Below are 23726 nucleotides of genomic sequence, written 5' to 3' on the forward strand. Positions count from 1 at the left end.
GGACCTTTATTAGATTTATGAAAAGTATTTACAGATGTACATTATAATGGAGAAAAAAAAGCACATGTGTTCTCATCACAGCAGCAACTAAAACACAGGTCAAACACAAGTTAAAAAATAAATATATTGACATTGAATTCAGTTCATGCATCTAACATTTAATAATACTGTCATTTTTGTACAAAATAAAGTATTTAAATAGACTTGCAATAGAAATGTACATGAAACGTATATTAATTCAGCCTTCACATTGTGTATAACTGTGTCAAATACTAATATGTAGAAGTGGTATTAAAATCTGTTGAACTATATGAAAGCTTTGTCACTTTATTAAGGAATGTGGGAGTATAGATATGTTTTTACCAAAAGTATATGGCACAGTATCTCTTCATAGATTTAATCAGTAGTTGTTTTTAAATAATGTAAAATTCTGGAATTGCCTTACCAAATATCTTTTTATATCTTTCAAAAAACATCACAACAGTCTTGGAGTACAAGAACCCGTCAACCATCTAGAAAATGGAGAGGAGATTGATATATTGCACGTTTCATAGATGTATCCATAAATATATTTCATTGTCTTCTCCATTGTGAGTCATCTTAAAATTAGGTCCGGTCTTTACACTGGAGTTTAATACTGTCTCTGTGTGTCATCAGGTTTGATCAAACACAAGAATATGATACGACTGAATCATTGCCCATTTGTCCGATATTCCGATAATTTGCCTGTTCATACAGCTCTGTTGATAATAATTCCAGTGTATCAACATACCGTACAAAGTAAACAACCCCTCAGTTCTATAATTATTTTTTAAATATAGTTAAATAAAATGTTACTTCATCATAACAATTACAATCTATTCTAAATTCTTTCTTCATCTCTATACATGCACTTTTACCCCCCAAATTATGGAGAGTGTGAATTCCTTTCAATTAAAAGTCTTATATCCCATACATGTAACTATTCAAATATAGGTACTCTGGATACCGAACCTAGATCAGTTATAACTTAATTGTGATGGTGCTCCCCAAGGTTGTGTACTGCTACCAACACAGTTTCTGAGTGATACGCTCAGTGACACCAGAGCAATAGTAATTTGTGAGCATTTGATAGAAAAATGATAAAATAAAGATTATATTGAAAGGCAAGTTGTAAACCAGGAAGTGAAAGGCCTGATTCAGGCTGTGTGTATAGTATTATGGCTATATACTGTTAAAGTAACTGCCCAGTGAAAATCTCCCTTTTAAAAGTTCATATTCTGTTAACTAATTTCCAAATAATGTTGCTGACTCGTCCTATACTCGTATTTGTGACCAAAGCATAAATTGGAGAAAAAAAAAAACCACTTCAAAAACCCCACCTCAAACTTGTATCTCAAACAGACCGTTTAAAAAATGCTTGCCATTTCCTCATAGAACATGCCATCTCCCTGAGGAGGATGAGCTGGCCAATCAGCAGTCTAGAGGAGGATGAGCTGGCCAATCAGCAGTCTACTCGAGTTAATATTTTTATACACCCACACCATTCTGTTGTTGGGGTACGTCCACACCCTTCAAACACAGAAAACCTGCTTTTTTAACATACTTAATTAAAACATTTAGCAAAGAAAACTATTTCACTCCTTTTGTAAGAAATAATATGTCATATTTAATAGATATCTGAAAACACTCGGCAGTTACTTTAATGATATCCTCAGCCTTCCAAATTCACAGTGGGGACTCACGGTGACTACATCGGTATCAGATCTCTCTTTTTATATTCTACTTTCATGTTGTTCATTCAGTTTTTCTCAGTAGGTTACCTCTTTGGTCGATCCTGTGTTAGCTTGTGTTGAGATTCTAGGTAATTTAAGGTTGACGCATTCACATATTTGGCCCCCTGTTTGACTTGATTGTTTCGGCAGTGGTTTGTTTGACCGAGTGAACGGAACAGTGAATCATCATTTTGTGGAAATAAGGAAATGAAGGAAATGAAGGTGAGAAAAAAACATGTTAATACCGTAGTTGAGTTTGTGCTGAGTGTGGACCTGGGGAGTTGAATCACTCAACGAAGTCACAAAGAGGTTAATTACGTTTCTGTACGTGATGAGTAACACTAGGGACGGGACATTTAACCCACAATAGTGAGCTTGGAAATGTGTCAAAGTGGCAGCTTTTTATATCTGAGAATTATAACAAACATCTGATGGTTATAATAAAGATACACTATAATCTGGTGGAAAACCTACAAAGGACTTGAGTGTACTGGAAGTTCTTCCTTGTTTACCAGTGTTGTATGGAAACTGTACTGTACATAGAACATTGGCAGTAAAGCTGTAAGACACAAGTGTGGGTACAGTGTTTGGGAGGTCCTGTGTGTCTGTGTTTGTGACAGAGGGTTTGCAGAGGTGAATAAAAGCATTGCTCCTGTTTTGACTGCACATTGTGTAGGGTGGTGAAGTGGGACTCGTCCGATACTCCAAACTGGTCTCCAGTTGCATAGTGAGCACGGTGTCTGTCCTCTCTTGTTGTTGGTGGGCGATACGGACATAACTCTGCTCTGTAATTACTCAGTTCATCTCCCGAGTATAAGTAATCTCCTTAATCCTCTTTTTTAAAACCTTGGCAGGACTTTGTTTTGGAACCCCAGGTAGTTGGTGAACTGCCAAATGTTAATGTCAAACAGTTCCCACATTGTAAGGAGGGACCGGGGTCTTCTTTCCCTTGTGTCATTGTACTGTACTGTAATGTACCCTACTGTACTGTAATGTACCCTACTGTACTGTAGTGTTCTGTACTAGTCCTTGTGCACATCCTCAGCCCAGAGAATCTTGTACAGGACCCAGTAGAAAATGTTAAAAAACAGGAAGGCCAGGGGGAAACCCGCCCGCGATACCGTGTCGATCTTCTTGGCGCGGTCGATGAACAGCTTTCTCATCTCTTCGTGGCTCTTGGTGGCCGGGTCCTTCTTGGGGTGCTGGGCGGGCTGTGGCCCCGCGGTGCCCGGGGTGGTGGCGGCGTTGTTGGTGGCCTTGGGGATGGTGCCGTCCTTGACCGCCGTGCCGCCACCGCCGGTCGTGGCGGTGAAGCTGAGGCGGCTCTCCCTCACGTCGTTGTCCTACGAACAGGAAAGGCAGGAGTTAGTTAGATAGGGGTCAGAGGTGAAGGATGAATGAACTCCCCGAACGGGAATGGCTCCCCAGATGGACGACCTTGAGGTGCTCCAGAGAGGGACACTGAAATGTCATCCCTCTCCCTCCATTGATCTTGCTCTCCCTCCTCTCTTAACCATGGGGGATCACACTTGCCATAGCAACAGCAGCAGCAGCAATATGACAGGCTGACTAAGTCTCCCAGCCAAGTACACTTCAGTCTCCCTCCTGCTAACACTCCAAATAAACTTGACTTCAACTAAACTTCAGCCTTTGACTTCATGTTGAATCAATGCCTATTCTCCCTAACTCAATAAATCTATCAAAGTGCAACATGAGCATGGAGTGATTTGTGCGTCATGAGACCTTGCTTAAAACCTCTAGTCTATTATTGTTTTTATAACCCATAATGCCTCTGGTGTTATCCTAGGACACACTCCTCTCTCTTTCAAATCTAGTCATTCCTGTACCCTTTACAGTTGTCACCACTCAAGCGTCCCCCTGGCCTTTGTCCTCAAATGTAAAAACTAGGGTTGAATAAAGGGCTCAGCTCTGGAAATTCTCTTTAAAAAGCAATTGACATCATATGAATGAAGGGCTATTACCTTTGGCCAATGCACAAACAAAGCCCTGCATGTGATAGTTTTGTTTGACATGCCCAATATGGAAATTATTTAAATGGAATGAAAACAGAATCAATATGAGTTGAGCAATAATTTTTCCATGAGCGAATTCACAATGAACAACAAATGATATGTTGACATGAGGGAAGAATAGGAAAGCAGGAAATGTTTAGATATTTTCCTTGTTTCCAGGCAGAAATGCATTTGGATAGGGAAATAAAAAGAAACAGCAACACCAACTGAAAGGAACAAGGAACTGAGTGAAAACAGGGAGTGTGTGTGTGTGACAAGTTCACAACAGGCCATTATGACATTGAACACATTATGAAGAATAATGGAAGGCCATTAGTGTAATGAAGAAATTCACAGAGTCAATGAGTCACCACACCAGCATTGTGAGTCACATTATGCTTAAAGGGATACTTTGGGAATTCGGCAATCGAAGCCCTTTATCTACTTCCCAAGAGTCAGATGAACTGGATATCATTTTTATGCCTCTGCGTGCAGTTTGAAGGAAGTTGCTAACTTGCGTTAGCACAATGACTAGGCTTCTATGGTAACGCTTAGCATGCTAGCTTTTACCATAGGCGTCCAGTCAGTAGTTAGCATTGGCTCGCAAAACCACCTCCAACTTCCTTCATACTGGATGCAGAGTTATAAAAATGGGATCCACAAGGTCATCTGACTCCAGGGAAGATTTAATTGCCACACATTTTTACAACACATTCTCTTTGATGAAATACTGTCAAAAAATGTATGTTTCTATGCTGCCTTTGTATAGTTCTCATACTTAGGTGTGAAAATCAATATGAATATGGAGAGAACACAGACAACGACAAACAGCAGAGGAACAGTACACAACTACAAGAAACACAAATACACAAACTTATGACCAGATGGAGTGTGGGGTTTTTATAGCTGGGTTCTAATGTTCTTTACCCTGTCAGAGGAATTGTAGATGTGGCCCATAGATCCATACATGGGCGTATCGTTGTTTCTCAAACCATTAAAGCGTCTCAATGACTCAGCCAGCTCATTGGAATCAATGGAGTGATCCTCATCACCATTCTTTCATCACAGGAGAAGCATGCAAACAGAAAACAGAAACAAAGAAAGTACTAAAATGATGATGAGAATCATGCAATATAGTGGAATTCACCGTGGATATGCCTGAAACGCCGTCGATATGCATGAAACGCCGTGGATATGCCTGAGACGCCGTGGATATGCCTGAGACGCCGTGGATATGCCTGAAACGCCTGTGGATATGCCTGAAACGCCTGTGGATATGCCTGAAACGCCTGTGGATATGCCTGAAACGCCTGTGGATATGCCTGAAACCCTGTGGATATGCCTGAAACCCTGTGGATATGCCTGAAACCCTGTGGATATGCCTGAAACCCTGTGGATATGCCTGAAACGCCGTCGATATGCCTGAAACGCCGTCGATATGCCTGAAACGCCGTCGATATGCCTGAAACGCTGTGGATATGCCTGAAACGCTGTGGCTATGCCTGAAACCCTGTGGCTATGCCTGAAACCCTGTGGCTATGCCTGAAACGCCGTCGATATGCCTGAAACGCCGTCGATATGCATGAAACGCCGTGGCTATGCCTGAAACCCTGTGGCTATGCCTGAAACCCTGTGGCTATGCCTGAAACCCTGTGGCTATGCCTGAAACCCTGTGGCTATGCCTGAAACCCTGTGGCTATGCCTGAAACTCTGTGGCTATGCCTGAAACCCTGTGGCTATGCCTGAAACCCTGTGGCTATGCCTGAAACCATGTGGATATGCCAGAAACACATGAAAATAAACAAGAACATCAAACAAGAAGGTGAATCAAAACTAAAGTTGTGCCATGCTTTAAGAAACTGGGCGAGGTGAAATTGAACATAACATCATTTTTGTGTTGGTATTTGACTTCTAGACAAGTTCATTACCTCAAGTTAGTTATTGAAAGGCTGAGCCCTGCATGTTTGAATTGACAATGACCCCTATCCACTTAGTGACTTTTTTCTCCTCTTGGTTACAAGCAGTGTTCATTCATCTATCTCAATTTCCCTCCATCGCTTTGATATTATTGGCCTGAGTATTCCCTTGGTAAAATCCACACAGTATAAAGCAAATGGACTCTTCCCCTGGTACAGAGAGAGGCAGTCTTTTTTTGAATGTCTCCATTTTATATTAATGGATGAGGGATAGGAAGAAACACAGACATCAGCCAAATGTTCAGACAGTGACCCGTTCTGTCCTTCAGGAAGCTTTGTAGTAAACACGTCGAAGTAAACATTGGAAGTTTTATCCTTGGTGCACGACAGGTTGGTGTAGTAACAGTATATGGCCACATGGGGGCAGTGTTGACTCAAAGATGGATGGTAGAACATTGCACCTGTTGGGGAAGTTCCTTTGCTGTTGTGCCTCAACTTTTTCTTTGTGTCAAACAAGGCCATGTTGTTTTGCCTAGTCCGAATACAAAGATTATGCTAACTTTCTATAGTCTACTTTCATGAGTAAGAATTTGTTCGCAACTGAATTGCCTGGATAAATAGCTTCAATAACCTAAATAAGCAAGCCTTTTGACCATAGAGACATGATTTATCTGACCCAGGCCCAGAGTCCAAGCTAGGGTCCGATTTAGTGACAGACAGCGTATAATTGGACTTTTCCGTCTTAATCTTTTAAAATGTCCAAAAGGCCAGAAACCCAATTAACCACAGAGTCAAGGCCACTAAGCCGCCCCGACATCCGTCAAGTCACATTTTTGGCCAACTAATTCCCAGAGCTCCTCTGTCAACCTGCTCTTTTGACATTTTTCAACATCCTCAGACAGTCTTCAGACAACATTTCATGTTACACTGCTTGTTTCATGGACTTTGACACAACTAGTTGTGGTTTGCTACAGTGCTACAAGCTCTTTACATTAGCAATCCAATATGATACAATCTGTGGTATAAACTCTCAACGTATACACTAAGTGGACAGAACATTAAGAACACCTGCTCTTTCCATGACAGACTGACCAGGTGAATCCAGGTGAAAGCTATGATTCCTTATTTTATGTCACTTGTTAATTCCACTTCAATCAGCCGTAGATGAAGGGGAGGAGACAGATTTTTATTTAAGTGACTTTGAACAGGGTATGGTAGTAGGTGCCAAGTGCAATGGTTTGTGTCAAGAAATGCAACCCTGCTGGGTTTTTCACACTCAACAGTTTCCCGTGTGTATCAAGAATGGTCCACCACCCAAAGGACATCCAGCCAATTTGACAACTGTGGGAAGCATTGAAGTCAACATGGGCCAGATCCCTGTATAACGCTTTTGGCACCTTGTAGAGTCACGACGAATTGAGGCTGTTCTGAGGGCAAAAGGGGAAGGTGTTCCAAATGTCTGGTATACTCAGTGCACATGTACTGTATGTTTGAGAAGGATATGTCTGAAGGATAGAATTGCTTGTTTCATTATTTGTTAGGTGCTAAAGCATTGAGATATGAGTTATTCATTAGTGCTATGTGACCCCTTACTTCAGCATCAGAGCTCCTTAAGGAACCCCACCATAACGGCAATATGCAGTCATTGTTGCACGGAGTTGTTTGTTCACGCTCTGATTCGAGGAACTTGTTCTAGATTGCTCTGTAAACATTACCTTCTTCTTCGTTCTCCGCGGCCGGAGTCTTAAGAGTTCCTTGTGTTGCCTGGAGACAAAGTTGACGGCGGCGTACTCGAGCAGAGCGGAGAACACGAAGAGCAGACACACCGCCATCCAGATGTCGATGGCCTTCACATAGGATACCTACAACACCAGAGAGACAAAGTCACAGTCACACAGTCAGAGAGCAGAGACAAAGGAGTTGAGAGAATGAATAGTCTGACATTGTCTGGCAGAATTTCATAGAATTTCAACTGTCTGGCCAAGTTTGCAGCTTGTTTTATGTTTTCATTTCACAGAGATTGGATTGATGCTGTTACATAATCTGGAGTATGTTAGGAGTGTATGAGAATACATAATACATGTACAGTGAGGGATAAAAGTATTTGATCCCCTGCTGATTTTGTACATTTGCCCACTGACAAAGAAATGATCAGTCTATCATTTTAATGGTAGGTTTATTTGAACAGTGAGAGACAGAATAACAATAAAAAAATCCAGAAAAACACATGTCAAAAATGTTATAAATTGATTTGCATTTTAATGAGGGACATAAGTATTTGACCCCCTCTCAATCAGAAAGAGTTCTGGCTCCCAGGTGTCTTTTATACAGGTAACGAGCTGAGATTAGGAGCACACTCTTAAAGGGAGTGCTCCTAATCTCAGTTTGTTACCTGTATAAAAGACACCTGTCCACAGAAGCAATCAATCAGATTCCAAATTCTCCACCATGGCCAAGACCAAAGAGCTCTCCAAGGATGTCAGGGACAAGATTGTAGACCTACACAAGGCTGGAATGGGCTACAAGACCATCGACAAGCAGCTTGGTGAGAAGGTGACAACAGTTGGTGTGATTCGCAAATTGAAGAAACACATAAGAACTGTCAATCTCCCTCGGCCTGGGGCTCCATGCAAGATCTCACCTCATGGAGTTGCAATGATCCTGAGAACGGTGAGGAATCAGCCCAGAACTACACGGGAGGATCTTGTCAATGATCTCAAGGCAGCTGGGACCATAGTCACCAAGAAAACAATTGGTAACACATTACGCCGTGAAGGACTGAAATCCCCCAGCGCCCGCAAGGTCCCCCTGCTCAAGAAAGCACATATACATGCCCGTCTAAAGTTTGCCAATGAACATCTGAATGATTCAGAGGACAACTGGGTGAAAGTGTTTTGGTCAGATGAGACGAAAATGGAGCTCTTTGGCATCAACTCAACTCGCCGTGTTTGGAGGAGGAGGAATGCTGCCTATGACCCCAAGAACACCATCCCCACCGTCAAACATGGAGGTGAAAACATTATGCTTTGGGGGTGTTTTTCTGCTAAGGGGACAGGACAACTTCACAGCATCAAAGGGACAATGGACGGGGCCATGTACCATCAAATCTTGGGTGAGAACCTCCTTCCCTCAGCCAGGGCATTGAAAATGGGTCGTGGATGGGTATTCCAGCATGACAATGACCCAAAACACACGGCCAAGGCAACAAAGGAGTGGCTCAAGAAGAAGCACATTAAGGTCCTGGAGTGGCCTAGCCAGTCTACAGACCTTAATCCCATAGAAAATCTGTGGAGGGAGCTGAAGGTTCGAGTTGCCAAACGTCAGCCTCGAAACCTTCATGACTTGGAGAAGATCTGCAAAGAGGAGTGGGACAAAATCCCTCCTGAGATGTGTGCAAACCTGGTGTCCAGCTACAAGAAACGTCTGACCTCTGTGATTGCCAACAAGGGTTTTGCCACCAAGTACTAAGTCATGTTTTGCAGAGGGGTCAAATATTTATTTCCCTCAATAAAATGCAAATCATTTTATAATATTTTTGACATGTGTTTTTCTGGATTTTTTTGTTGTTATTCTGTTTCTCACTGTTCAAATACACCTACCATTAAAATTATAGACTGATCATTTCTTTGTCAGTGGGCAAACGTAGAAAATCAGCAGGAGATCAAATACTTTTTTCCCTCACTGTATATATCAAATATGTGTCAGAGTATTTAGCTGGTTTTATCTTGATACTGCCTATACTATTTGCCACTGTATATGTAAGGTTTTAAAGGCACAAAAACTATATTTGTCTGTGTTTTATATATATTTCCACACTATTAGGTTGGAATAATGCTGTGAAATTGTGAAAATTATGATAATACCCCTTTAGTGTAAGAGCAGTTTGAAAAGACCACCTGGAATTTCAGCCTGTTTTGATGGGATGGAGTTTTGGCATCCCTGGTGATATCACCAGGCGGTAAATTAGTTAATAGACCAATAAGAAAGAGAGTTCAAAGCCTCTCTGCCAATAACAGTTAGTTTTCAGTTTTCCCCTCCCCACTCAGACCACTCCCAGACAGTCCTAGCTAAATTCTTGCTTGAGAAATTGCTCTTTGCTAAGAAGCTATTCTTTTAATTGTTACCCAGAAATGATTTGATATTGTAGGTAACAGCTGCATTGGACCTTTAATACACTGCTCAAAAAAATAAAGGGAACACTAAAATAACACATCCTAGATCTGAATGAATGAAATAATCTTATTAAATACTTTTTTCTTTACATAGTTGAATGTGCTGACAAAATCACACAAAAATAATCAATGGAAATCCAATTTATCAACCCATGGAGGTCTGGATTTGGAGTCACACTCAAAATTAAAGTGGAAAACCACACTACAGGCTGATCCAACTTTGATGTAATGTCCTTAAAACAAGTCAAAATGAGGCTCAGTAGTGTGTGTGGCCTCCACGTGCCTGTATGACCTCCCTACAACGCCTGGGCATGCTCCTGATGAGGTGGCGGATGGTCTCCTGAGGGATCTTCTCCCAGACCTGGACTAAAGCATCCGCCAACTCCTGGACAGTCTGTGGTGCAACGAGGCGTTGGTGGATGGAGCGAGACATGATGTCCCAGATGTGCTCAATTGGATTCAGGTCTGGGGAACGGGCGGGCCAGTCCATAGCATCAATGCCTTCCTCTTGCAGGAACTGCTGACACACTCTAGCCACATGAGGTCTAGCATTGTCTTGCATTAGGAGGAACCCAGGGCCAACCGCACCAGCATATGGTCTCACAATGGGTCTGAGGATCTCATCTCGGTACCTAATGGCAGGCAGGCTACCTCTGGCGAGCACATGGAGGGCTGTGCGGCCCCCCGAACAAATGCCACCCCACACCATGACTGACCCACCGCCAAACCGGTCATGCTGGAGGATGTTGCAGGCAGCAGAACGTTCTCCACGGCGTCTCCAGACTCTGTCACGTGTGCTCAGTGTGAACCTGCTTTCATCTGTGAAGGGCACAGGGCGCCAGTGGCGAATTTGCCAATCTTGGTGTTCTCTGGCAAATGCCAAATGTCCTGCACGGTGTTGGGCTGTAAGCACAACCCCCACCTGTGGACGTCGGGCCCTCATGCCACCCTCACGGAGTCTGTTTCTGACCGTTTGAGCAGACATGCACATTTGTGGCCTGCTGGAGGTCATTTTGCAGGGCTCTGGCAGTGCTCCTCCTGCTCCTCCTTGCACAAAGGCGGAGGTAGCAGTCCTGCTGCTGGGTTGTTGCCATCCTACGGCCTCCTCCACGTCTCCTGATGTACTGGCCTGTCTCCTGGTAGCGCCTCCATGCTCTGGACACTACGCTGACAGACACAGCAAACCTTCTTGCCACAGCTCGCATTGATGTGCCATCCTGGATGAGCTGCACTACCTGAGCCACTTGTGTGGGTTGTAGACTCCATCTCATGCTACCACTAGAGTGAAAGCACCGCCAGCATTCAAAAGTGACCAAAACATCAGCCAGGAAGCATAGGAACTGAGAAGTGGTCTGTGGTCCCCACCTGCAGAACCACTCCTTTATTGGGGGTGTCTTGCTAATTGCCTATAATTTCCAGCTGTTGTCTATTCCATTTGCACAACAGCATGTGAAATTTATTGTCAATCAGTGTTGCTTCCTAAGTGGACAGTTTGATTTCACAGAAGTGTGATTGACTTGGAGCTACATTGTGTTGTTTAAGTGTTCCCTTCATTTTTTTGAGCAGTGTATTTAGCCTGTCATGATGTTACGGTTTTATTTTTCAAGGAAATCGATATGCAATCACTTATATCATGACGAAGTAAAAACGTCTTCTTGATGAATGCTTAATTAAGTTACGTAACAGAACATTCCATATACTATACTGCATTATTCTTTAACGCATACAGAACACTAAATACTACTCAAGGGTAAAAGGACAAGTTAGGTATTTTTTTATTTAGATTTATTTTAAATTTGACCTTGACAGTAGTGTATGACCCGGGAGAAAATTGTATCCTCGGTTTTACAGTAAGTCTAAAAATACTGAACTTGTCATTTAACAAGTAAGTGCCAGTATTTTGTTCTTCTACATGGGTGAATCCCAAACATATATGCACAGGCCCTTTGGGATGAGATGTATTAAACCGTACTGAGATGCTCCATAGACAGAAATTATCTGAACACTAGCAGGGTCATTTACTGTACATTTCTCAGAACATCGCTTATATATATAAAATGTCTTAATGGATCTCTCTCTTTAGGTAACTCTTTATACAGTCTATTTGAGATCATTTAGGTGTAAAAAGAGTGTATAAACGATGCAACACATTCAATCTTGTAAGATCTCTGCAATACTGCCCACTGCAAGGCTCTGTTAAGCAAACAGAAAAAGTCACCCTGTACCTAGACCATAAATCAACAACGGACAGTCAGTCCAGAAGGGACACCTTTTTGGGCGAGCACAGTGGTGACACACACAACACACTCTCCTGCCAACCCCACACACCCGCACCCCCACTCAGACTCTCACACACTCTGCACCCGACCCACCTTAGGTAGAGACGTTCTAGAACCGGAGCTCTGGGTGGTCATGGTGAGCACGGTGGTGATGCCCAGTGCCACCCTAGCGGGCGCGGCGTCCATGTTGATCCAGAAGGAGACCCAGGAGAGGATGACGATGAGGAGAGAGGGGATGTACATCTGGATCAGGTAGTAACCCATCTGTCTCTCCAGGTGGAAACGCACCTCGATGCACGTGAACTTCCCTGTGGCAGGAGGGAGAGCGAGGAGAGGAGAGAGACTGAGACAAGTGCCTATGTTTTCTTTGATTCGTATTAAAGTCTGCCTGAATAACATACTTGGAAATGTACAGTGAAAATGTATAGGAAAGATGAGGCATACTTCTTTGGAGACTATTAGGTTTCTCTGTAGACCATATCTTACGAACGTCAGCATTCCTCCTCTCATACACACCATATACTGTACATGTAAACAAACCCACACACAAACTGTACAACGTGGCTTCTCAGAAAATCTAAATTCTAGCAACTCAAATAATATGCAAAAGACTGTGCTGTGGAGGAGTTTAAATCAATCTCCATGTTGTCGGTCCATGCAGCTGTGGTTATCTTGATCATCAAAGCTCAGTGTATGGGCCTCAGATGAAAATGCCAGTAATGCTATCTGCCTTTGATGCGTCAACGTTTGTCAGATCTCTCCACCATCACACACACCCAACCCTCAGTTCATAGGTTACCAGTACCACACTCAATAGGAAGTGGAGCGATGAAACAGACGCCAGGCTACAAGACTGTTTTTCTAGCATACAGACTGGGATATGTTCCGGGATCCAATAGCATTGAGGAGATTACCACATCAGTCACGGGTTTAATCAATAAGTGCATAGACGACGTCCCCACAGTTGTGTTATTATTTATTTTTATTTAACCAGGTAGGCTAGTTGAGAACAAGTTCTCATTTACAACTGCGACCTGGCCAAGAGAAAGAAAAGCAGTGCGACACAAACAACAACACAGAGTTAAACATGGAATAAACAAACATACAGTCAATAACACAATAGAAAAAGTCTATATACAGTGTGTGCAAATGAGATAAGGGAGGTAAGGCAATAAATAGGCCATAGTGGCAAAATAATTACAATTTAGCAATTAAACACTAGACTGATAGATGTGCAGAAGATGAATGTGCAAGCAGAGATACTGGGGTGCAAAGGAGCAAAAATAAATAAATAAATAACAGTATGGGGATGAGGTAGTTGGATGGGCTATTTACAGATGGGCTATGTACAGGTGCAGTGATCTGTGAGCTGCTCTGACAGCTGGTGCTTAAAGTTAGTGAGGGAGATATGAGTCTCCAGCTTCAGTGATTTTTGCAATTCGTTCCAGTCATTGGCAGCAGAGAACTGGAAGGAAAGGCGGCCAAAGAGGAATTGGCTTCGGGGGTGACCAGTGAAATATACCTGCTGGAGCGCGTGCTACTGTGCTGCTATGGTGACCAGAAGGTATCCAAAAAAGACTAGAGCTACCGCTTACAAGGAACGGGACACGGACATGGCCCAGACAAGAAAGCCTGCTACAAGCTCTGACGAGACATCAAACATGAAAAAGGACAATATAGGAGGAAGGTGAAATCCTATTACACCGGCTCTGATGCTAGTCGTATGTGGCAAGGCCTGCAGATCATAACAGATTAGAAAGGGAAACCCAACTATGAGTTGTCCAGTGATGCAGAACTCCCAAACGTACTAAATCCCTTTTATGCTCGCTTCGAAGAATACAACACTGAGTTTTGCGTGAAAGCCCCTGTTGTTCCAGATGACTGTGTGATCTCGCTCTTGGTGGCCGATGTGAATAAAAGTTTGAAACAGGTAAACACTCGCAAGGCCGCCGGGCCAGATGGAATACCAGGGTGCGTTCTCAAAGCATGCGAAGACCAGCTGGCAAGTGTCTTCATTGACATTCTCAATCTCTCCTTGTCCCAGTCTGTTATTATGCTTGAAAGGCTGGTCATAACACAAATCAACACCATCATCCCAGATACCTTACCCACTCCACTTCCTGACAGTCCGTCCCCAGGTGGTGAGGGTAGGCAACAACACCACTCCACGCTGACCCCCAATGCCATTATCAAGTTTGTTGACTACACAATGGCGGTAGACCTGATCACTGACGGCAATGAGACAGCCTACAGGGAGGAGGTCAGAGACTTAGAAGTGTGGTGCCGGGACAACAACCTCTCCCTCAACGTCAGTAAGACCAAGGAGCTAATCGTGGACTACAGGAGAACTGGAGAAAGAGGGGAGAGCACGCCCCCATCAACATCAACAGGGTTTTTGTGGAGCAGGTCAAGAGCTTCAAGTTCCTTGGCGTCCACATCACTTAGGACTTAACATGGTCCACACACACCTGCACATTCGTTAAGAGGGGACGACAGCACCTCTTCCACATCAGGAGGCTATAAGGAATACAGCTGCTCCATCAAGAGCATCTTGACAGGCTGCATCACCGCTCGGTATGGCAATAGCCCCACCCTCGATCGCATGGCGCTAACGTGGGTGGTACGGACAGCCCAATACATCACTGGGGTCGAGCTCCCTGCCATCCAAGACTTTTGTATCAAGCGGTGTCAGAGGAAGGACCGAAATATTTCCAAAGACTCCAGCCACCCAAGCCATAGACTATTCACTCTGCTACCTCTGATACCGGAGCATCGTCTCTTGGACCAACAGGCTCAGAGACAGCTTCTACCCTCAAGCCAAAAGACTGCTAAATAGCCATAGAAATGCTAAATACCTCATTAAATGGTTACCCGGACTATCTTGCACTGACTCTATGCACACTCACAAGACTATACATACACACTACTGTAAATAAACATTCACTCACACACACACGTTACACTGACTGACACACACACACACACACACACACACACGGTGTTGCTACTCTATTCTTTTTTTACTTGTATTATCATCCTTCCTGATGCCTAGTCACTTTACCCTGCCTCCATGTACATATCTAGCTCAAATACCTTGTTATTATCTATCCTGATGCCTAGTCACTTTACCCTGCCTCCATGTACATATCTACCTCAAATACCTTATTATTATCTATCCTGATGTCTAGTCACTTTACCCTGCCTCCATGTACATATCTACCTCAAATACCTTATTATTATCTATCCTGATGCCTGGTCACTTTACCCTGCCTCCATGTACATATCAACCTCTAATACCTTATTATTATCTATCCTGATGTCTAGTCACTTTACCCTGCCTCCATGTACATATCTACCTCTAATACCTTATTATTATTCATCCTGATGCCTAGTCATTTACCCTGCCTCCAATACCTCGTACCTCTGCAGATTGATCTGGTACTGGTCCTCCCTGTATATAGCTTCATTCTTGTGTATTTTAATACTTTTGCATTATAATTTATGTATTCGGCACATGTGACAAATCATTTGACAGGATACATGGACACTCTTACTGACAGTTGTGGCTGCTTGGCGTGATGTATTGTTGTCTCTACCTTCTTGCCCTTTGTGCTGTTGTCTGTGCCCAATGATGTTTGTACCATGTCTTGTGCTGCTACCATGCTGGGCAGCTGTCATGTTGTGTTGCTACCATGTTGTGTTGCTACCATGCTAAGTTGTTGTCTCTTTATATAGTGTTGTCTCTCTCGTCGTGATGTGTGTTTTGTCCTATATTTTAATTAGTATTTTTAAGGCCTCCCGTCCCCACAGGAGGCCTTTTGGTAGGCTGTCATTGTAAATAAGAATTTGTTCTTAACTGACTTGCCTAGTTAAATAAAGGTTAAAAAATAAATAAAATACGAGGTGAGTGGTCACTTTGCCCAAAGCATGCCCCTGGCCTGTACTCCTACATATGTGATCAGCACATGCACCCAGTGCACTCTAGTAAACATGTGTACCCAACACACAAATACTCTCAATTCACTAAAATGTATGTATACCCAATGGACTGAAATAAACATATGAACCTAATGCACCGAAATGAATGTATAGAGTCAATGGACTGGAATGAAGCCATTATTTCTGTAAAGTAAACCTCTGGACATTTGAGATAAGGTATTGCAAAGGATTCCGCCAGCCTCAATATTTCCCTTGAGAATAAATCCCTCTATAATAGTTGCTTCTAAAGAATGAAGTCAGTGGGGTTAGTGAGCAATACAATGCAACGACCCACACAACTTTGAAGAAATGCCTTCCCTACTGTAGTGTTTGTTTACTGTAGCCTAACAGACAAGGGTGTCATGCACCCCAAAAATCTGACTGGGCACAAAGTACATTGGATGGCTGGTTGCTGATCTGGAGGGGGACAAGGTCCCTAAGTCTGTGAGTTGGTGAATTTTGCAAAAAAACCATCATGAAAACAGCGTTTTCCTGCAATTTACAGCCACACTCATTATACTTAAAGGGATACTTTGGGATTTTAGCAATGAGTCAGCTCAAGACGTATTCTTAATCTACTTTCTCAGTGTCAGATGAACTCATGGATGCCATTTTTATGTCTCGGCATCCAGTAGGAAGGTAGTTTTAAGAGCCAATGCTAACTAGCATTAGCGCAATGAATGGAAGTCTATGGTATCTACTAGCATGCTAGCAGTTACCATAGACTTCGTCATTGGGTTAACACTGCACTCAAAGACATAAAAATGGTATCTACGAGTTAATCTGACTCTGGAGAAGTAGGTAAAGATATCTAAGCATACCTCTTGAGCTGTCTGTATCCTACTGACTACTGTTTCATTTTTATTTTGTATTAACTAAATATGCTTCGCTACATCTCTGCTAAAATCTGGGTAAAATATTGAAATGAATGTGAGTCTTATTCAGTACATTTAGTAACGGCTTGCTTTTCTAAAGTCTAACAACCTTGTCAGCAGGCATGCCAGCTAAGATAGTTAGACAAGCTAGCTACTCTAATTTGATTGATAGCCTGAAATGGATTCTCGATCGCTAGTTATGAGGTTGGGAGATTGGGAACCAATCGGGGCTAGCTGAAGCCAACTTAAAAAAAATTGCTAGGTGGCTGGTAGTATTACAGAGAAACAACAACAACAATATTCTACAAAACCTTATGTGCATATTTTGTATTTATTTAAACAGGACACATCTGAGGGGGCACGTGCCCCTGTGCCCCATATGGGCATGACACCTCTGCTAACAGTCACACAGCAATGTACTTGAAGCTCTTTGAACAAAGTCACTCTGCTCTCTTTGAAAAGAGGGAGTCTCAAAGCATAGAGATTTGAAAGAGAGAGGAGGAGAGGAGGTGTGTGAGGCCTCTGCTGCAGCTGTCTGTTTCATTGCCCTCTGCCGCGGATGCTTCAAAACATATTTGAACAGTGGCTGTCTCTCCTGAAAGACAGAGAGTGAGCACTCTCGGAGTCTCTGTCTGTTTGTGCACCGTACCCGGGAGAGCAGCGCAGAGTTAGAATCCACAATCAGCAAACACACAGAGGCAGACACACACACACACACATACTGTATAACTACACATACACACCAGAGGAGGCTGGGTGGAGGAGCTATTGGAGGATGGACTCTTTGTAATTGCTGGAATTGGATAAATGGAACAGAGTCAAATATGTGGTTTCCATAGGTTTAATACCGTTCCATATATTCCATTCCAGCTATTACAATGAGCCCTTCCTCCTATAGCTCCTCCCACCAGCCTCTTCTAACACACACACACACACACTTTCCTGAGCCCTACAGGCTGACCTGACCAGAGGCTCCAGCAGAGGCTCCAGCACCTCCAGAGACTAACTGAAGAGGAGGACGGGGAGGTGTGTGTGTTTGTCTGTGTTTGCAGCCTGGTCTCATAGACTAGACGTAACATAGCAAATGTAAATATTGGACACCCAAATTAGTATGATATGTTATGTTTGGTATGGTTACACAACACAGATGGTTATTTAAGGAAGAAATGAAAGTCAGGTGGTTGGTCGGGGTGGATGAGTGGGTGTATAACACAAATGTCTAGCAACCCAAAGGTTGCAAGTTTAAATCTCATCACAGATGACTTTAGCATTTGAGTTACTTTGTAACTACTTTGCATGTTAGCTAACTCTTCCCCTAACCTTAACCCTTCCCCTAACCCAACTCCTAAACTTAACACTAACCTTAACCCTAACCCCTAACTCCTAGCCTGGCTAACGTTAGCCAGCTAGCCAGAATTCGCAACATATCGTAGGTTTTGCAGATTCGTAACATATAGTACGTTTTGCAAATTTGGGACATATAATACGAAATTGCTGTTCCTGTACCCAAGAAGGCAAAGGTAACTGAACTGAATGACTATCATTTCGTAGCACTCACTTCTGTCATCATGAAGTTCTTTGAGAGACTAGTCAAGGATCATATCACCTCCACCTTACCTGTCACCCTAGACCAGAGGTGGTCAAACTTTTTGGCTCGAGGGCCACATCGGTCTTTTGAAATTCAACGGAGGGCTGCATTTTTTGGGGGATCAATTGTTTGTTAAAATCAATTTGTGGGGGCCTCCCGAGTGGCGCAGCGGTCTAAGGCACTGAATCGCAGTGCTTGAGGCTTCACTACATACCTGGGTTCGATCCCAGGCTGTGTCACAGCTGGCTGTGACTGGGAGACCCACGAGGCGGTGCACAATTGGCCCAGCGTCGTCCGGATTAGGAGAGGTTTTGGCAGGCCGAGATTTCCTTGTCCCATCTCGCTCTAGCGACTCCTGTGGCAGGCCGGGCGCATGCACCCTGACACGGTCATCATGTGTACGCTGTTTCCTCTGACACATTGATGTGGCTGGCTTCCGGGTTAAGAAGCAGTACGGCTTGGCTGGGTCGTGTTTCGGAGGATGCATGGATCTCGACATTCGCCTCTCCCGAGACCGTACGGGAGCTGTCAGTAATGGAACAAGACTAACTACCAATTGGATACCACGAAATTGGGGAGAAAAAAGGGCCTCGTGGGCCGGATTGGAGTGCCCCCCCTTGCCCTAGACCCACTGCAATTTGCAATAGGTCCACAGACGATGCAATCGCCATCACACTGCCCTATCCCATCTGGAAAAGAGGAATACTTATGTAAGAATGCTGTTCACTGACTACAGCTCAGCATTCAACACCATAGTACCTCCAAGCTCATCATTAAGCTTGAGGCTTTGTGTCTCAACCCCGCCCTGTGCGATTGGGTCATGGAGTTCCTGACAGGCCGCCTCCAGGTGGTGAAGGTAGGAAGCAACATCTCCACTTCTCTGATCCTCAACACTGGGGCCCCACAAGGGTGCGTGCTCAGCTCCCTCCTGTACTCCCTGTTCACCCATGACTGCGTGGCCATACACGCCTCCAACTCAATCATCAGGTTTGCAGACGACACAACAGTAGTAGGCTTGATCACCAACAATGACGAGACAGCCTACAGGGAGGAGGTGAGGGCACTCGGAGTGTGGTGTCAGGAAACAACCTCTCACTCAACATCAACAAAACAAAGGATAGGATCGTGGATCTGGAAACAGCAGAGGGAGCACCCCCCTATCCACATCGACGGGACAGTAGTGGAGAAGGTGGAAAGTTTTACGTTCCTCGGCGTACACATCACGGACAAACTAAAATGGTCCACCCACACAGACAGTGCGGTGAAGAAGGCGCAACACCCGATGTCACAGAAGGCAAAAAAAGATAATCAAGGACAACAACCACCCAAGCCACTGCCTGTTCACACCGCTACCATCCAGAAGGCGAGGTCAGTACAGGTGCATCAAAGCTGGGACCGAGAGACTGAAAAATGGCTTCTATCTCAAGGCAATCAGACTGATAAACAGCCATCACTAACACAGAGGCGCTGCTGGCTACATACAGACTTGAAATCATTGGCCACTCTAACAAATAATAATAATGATGTTTAAATATCTTGCATTACTCATCCCATATGTATATACTGTATTTTATACCATCTACTGCATCTTGCCTATACCGCTCGGTCATTGCTCATCCATATATTTATATGTACATATTCTTACTCCATCCCTTTACTTAGATTTGTGTGTATTAGGTAGTTGTTGTGAAATTGTTAGATTACTTGTTGATATTGCTGCACTGTCAGAACTACAAGCACAAGCATTTCGCTACACTCGCAATAACCATGTGTACGTGACCAATACAATTTGATTTGATTTGAAATGGGTGATGGACATCCACAAAATAATACATACCATACAAAATGTACCATATCATACTAATTGGAATGTGTCGGATTTTCTTACAAAATAATATGAAATGCTCTAAGACCAGGTTGGTGTGTGCCCGTCTGTGTGTGTGTGTGTGTGTGTGTGTGTGTATGTCCATCTGTGTGTGTCTGTTCTGGACCTTGACAGCACCTTGCCACTCACAGGCATTAATTGTGACAAGCTGTCAGTGCAGGCCTTGGGGTGGACAATGGAGGAATAGTTTATTTAAACCAGTTTTGTAAAACAGACTTCATTGTACATGGACCGGATGGACAGAAAGAAACCTCACATTTTTTGTCTCTGGATTTCGGCTCATTTCAGGGATGGTTGACCCTTTGAATCGGACGAGTGAGAAAATTTCCCAGGTTATTTTATTACATAAAATGTAATTGTCCATAACTATGACTGTGTCCCAAATGGCACCCTATCCATTACATAGTGCACTACTTTTGACCCAAGCTCTGGTCAGATGTTGTGCACCACATAGGGAATAAGGTCTTTTGGGACACGGCCTGCCTCACTGATATCTGTACCGTATAGATACCGTTATTCATTTCTCACACTAGGACTCTGTAGTCGCTTGAGGAATATACTGCAATAATTCTGAATGAATTCCATGGCCAGCTGGGTTTTCAGGGCCAAACGCCACGTGGCCCTTAATGCACTTCTCTAGTCCCATGAGTCACTGCTATAACCTCTACACCACATGACACCGCCCTACAACAAAACACCCACAAACGACTCCTTCTGCTCTCACTCACTCTCTGCTGGGTTGTGATAATATCAAATGTCTTCCTTTCCTTTCATCCTCTTCTCTGACTCTTTCTGCTCCACCGTTCCTTCTCTTTCTGCTCTAGGTCTCTGAGGGAGAGGAGGCATGCAGTAGAGATGTGTGTGTGTGTGTCAGGCCGAGTCTAGACTTGACAGTTCATGCGGCTTTAGTATTCTGATCATGGAATTCCAAACACGTCGTGCATCTTCACCTACTTTGAAATGTGTCTACCGTATCCACATGTGTCCGGATTCCCTTTTCCTGCACTATATTCAAATGCAGGTATGCATTCTACAAATGGTGGAATAGGCTAAATATGATAATAACACAACAACAACAACAGACGGCAGTAGCTAACTACTGTAGCAAACTAACCAGCTAACCTCTGTGTCTAGCTAGCAAGCAACACTAAAGGGATTGCAAACGGGTTAGCATAACTCTAGCCAAACAAAAAATATGTTTAGCTAGCTGGATAGCATTTCCTCCAACGTTATAATGAAAAGGTGTCTCTCGGTCCCAAAACACACGTTTTCTGGAGACTTGTGGGAGGAGTGCTGATGATGTCGCCCACTGTATGCACTTTCGGTAGCCAGATTGCGTCCAGACTGAGGAGAAATCTGTACACAATGCAGCCCTGACCACCTTCTGAAGTGGTCAGTCAGATCTGAACACAATCAGACGACAAAGACAATTTTGTGCATCTAGACCCATCTATTCAATGCGATCTTCACATTCTGATAGCAGAAGTCGCATGTAAGTGTCAAGGGTAGACAGTGTACTGCCTCAGTGTACTGATGTGTGGGTGTGTGTGTGTGTGTGCGTGCGCATGTACACATTTTACTATTACTGTGAGTACCAAAAGCACTCAAAAGAATAGTAAACCAACAAAAAGTCAGAGAAGTGGGGACATTTTGCCGGTCCTCACTTGTAAAAAATGCTATTTTAGGGTTAGGTTTAAAAGTAGGGTTAGGGGTGAGGTTTAGGGTTTGGGAAATAGAGGTTTGAATGGGAATCAATTGGTGGTCCCCACTGACTATACCAAACATTAAGAACACCTGCTCTTTCCAAGACAGACTGACCAGGTGAATCCAGGTGAAATATATGATCCCTTATTGATGTCACTTGTTAAATCCACTTCAATCAGTGTAGATGAAGGGGAGGAGACGGGTTAAAGAAGGATTTTTAAGCCTTGAGACAACTGAGACATGGATTGTTTATGTGTGTCAGTCAGAAGGTGAATGGGCAAGACAAAAGATGCAAGTGCCTTTGAACGGGGTATGGTAGTAGGTGCCAGGCACACCGGTTAGTGTCAAGAACTGCAACAGTGATGGGTTTTTCACGCTCAACAGTTTCCCTGTGTGTATAAAGAATGGTCCACCACCCAAAGGACATCAGGCCAACCTGACACAACATGGACCAGCATCCCTGTGTATAGTAAGTGTGTGTCTGTATATGTATGTTTGCAATCACAACAAGCCAAGGGGTGCAGGCAGTCAGGCAGCTGGGAGGCTAGCATGTAAGCCCCATAGACCAACGTTTCTTAAAGTATAGGTCGCGACCCAAATAATGTATAAATATTTCATTAATTACTGGATTTGATTTGGCCAAGTGCAACTGCGCTCTCAGTTCAGTGCGCTCTCTGCTTAGCAGCGGTCTCTGCTCAGTTTGGCAGCTGCGCGAGTAGGAGTGGGAGAGGTAGAGGGAGATGCCCTTGTGCTTCGCGGTTCACCGGATCTTTTTCGGCAGTTTTCTTGAAGATCATTCCGCGACCCACACACTGCAGCGCAGTGGTTCAAGCCACTGACTTGTTATTCCCACACGCCATCACTCACCGCTGTCATGAAATGGACTCATGCTAGCCACAAGTTCTGACTGAGCTCAGTCATGAAACGGAAATACAGTGATGACTTTTTGTCTCTTTCATACAAACTTTGAGGAATAACGAGGCGCGCCCACAATGTATTATGTGTGGGGAAGTGCTTAGTAATGAGTCTCTCAAAACGAACAAAGTAATAAAACGACACGTACTGACCAAACATCTACAGCATGACGGTAAACCCAGGGAGTTTTTTCAGAACAGGGCAGAATGCTTCAGGATACTGTGCTTCGAAAGTTGAAAAGTAAGTCAACTAACAAGACATTGTTGTCATTTTATAACAGGTGATGATAAGCAGAATAAGGGAGTACTATCTCTCATAGTAGTAGATGTGAGTTTATCTTTCAAACAATCCCCTGGCCTTGTAACGTTACACAGCTAATAGCTAACGTTAGCCAAAGCAAGCTAACTAGCTACTGATAGTGCAACCCTAAGAAACAGTACAGATGAAGATGAACAATTCAGGCCTACTGTACATTTTACTGTAGAAATTATTGTTGAAAACAAGTCTAGGTTGGAACTGTTGCAAGTAATCATTTTTATTTTGAACTTGAATAAACTGATTGAAGCAAGATGCTTTTTGGGGCAAACACTCACACAGTTCTGGGTTGTTCATCTGCAGCAGGAAGCGGTCTCCTGCCTGACAAAGCAG

General features: G+C 43.6%; 1 protein-coding gene across 1 annotated transcript in view; it reads right to left on the reverse strand.

Moving 5' to 3' along the window:
• Positions 1-10: 10 nt before the first annotated feature.
• LOC106602381 (glycine receptor subunit alpha-3) overlaps positions 11-23726 on the reverse strand; it is a 104260-nt gene continuing 80544 nt past the window's right edge. Inside the window, exons 7-9 of the mRNA XM_014194980.2 lie at positions 12227-12441; positions 7398-7544; positions 11-3097 (exon numbers count right to left, since the gene is read on the reverse strand). Coding sequence (XP_014050455.1) covers positions 2777-3097; positions 7398-7544; positions 12227-12441 — 683 coding nt within the window. The 3' untranslated portion in view covers positions 11-2776. The remainder of the gene's footprint in view (positions 3098-7397; positions 7545-12226; positions 12442-23726) is intronic.

Source organism: Salmo salar, chromosome ssa04 (genome assembly GCF_905237065.1).
Source record: "Salmo salar chromosome ssa04, Ssal_v3.1, whole genome shotgun sequence".
Lineage (NCBI taxonomy): Eukaryota > Metazoa > Chordata > Actinopteri > Salmoniformes > Salmonidae > Salmo > Salmo salar.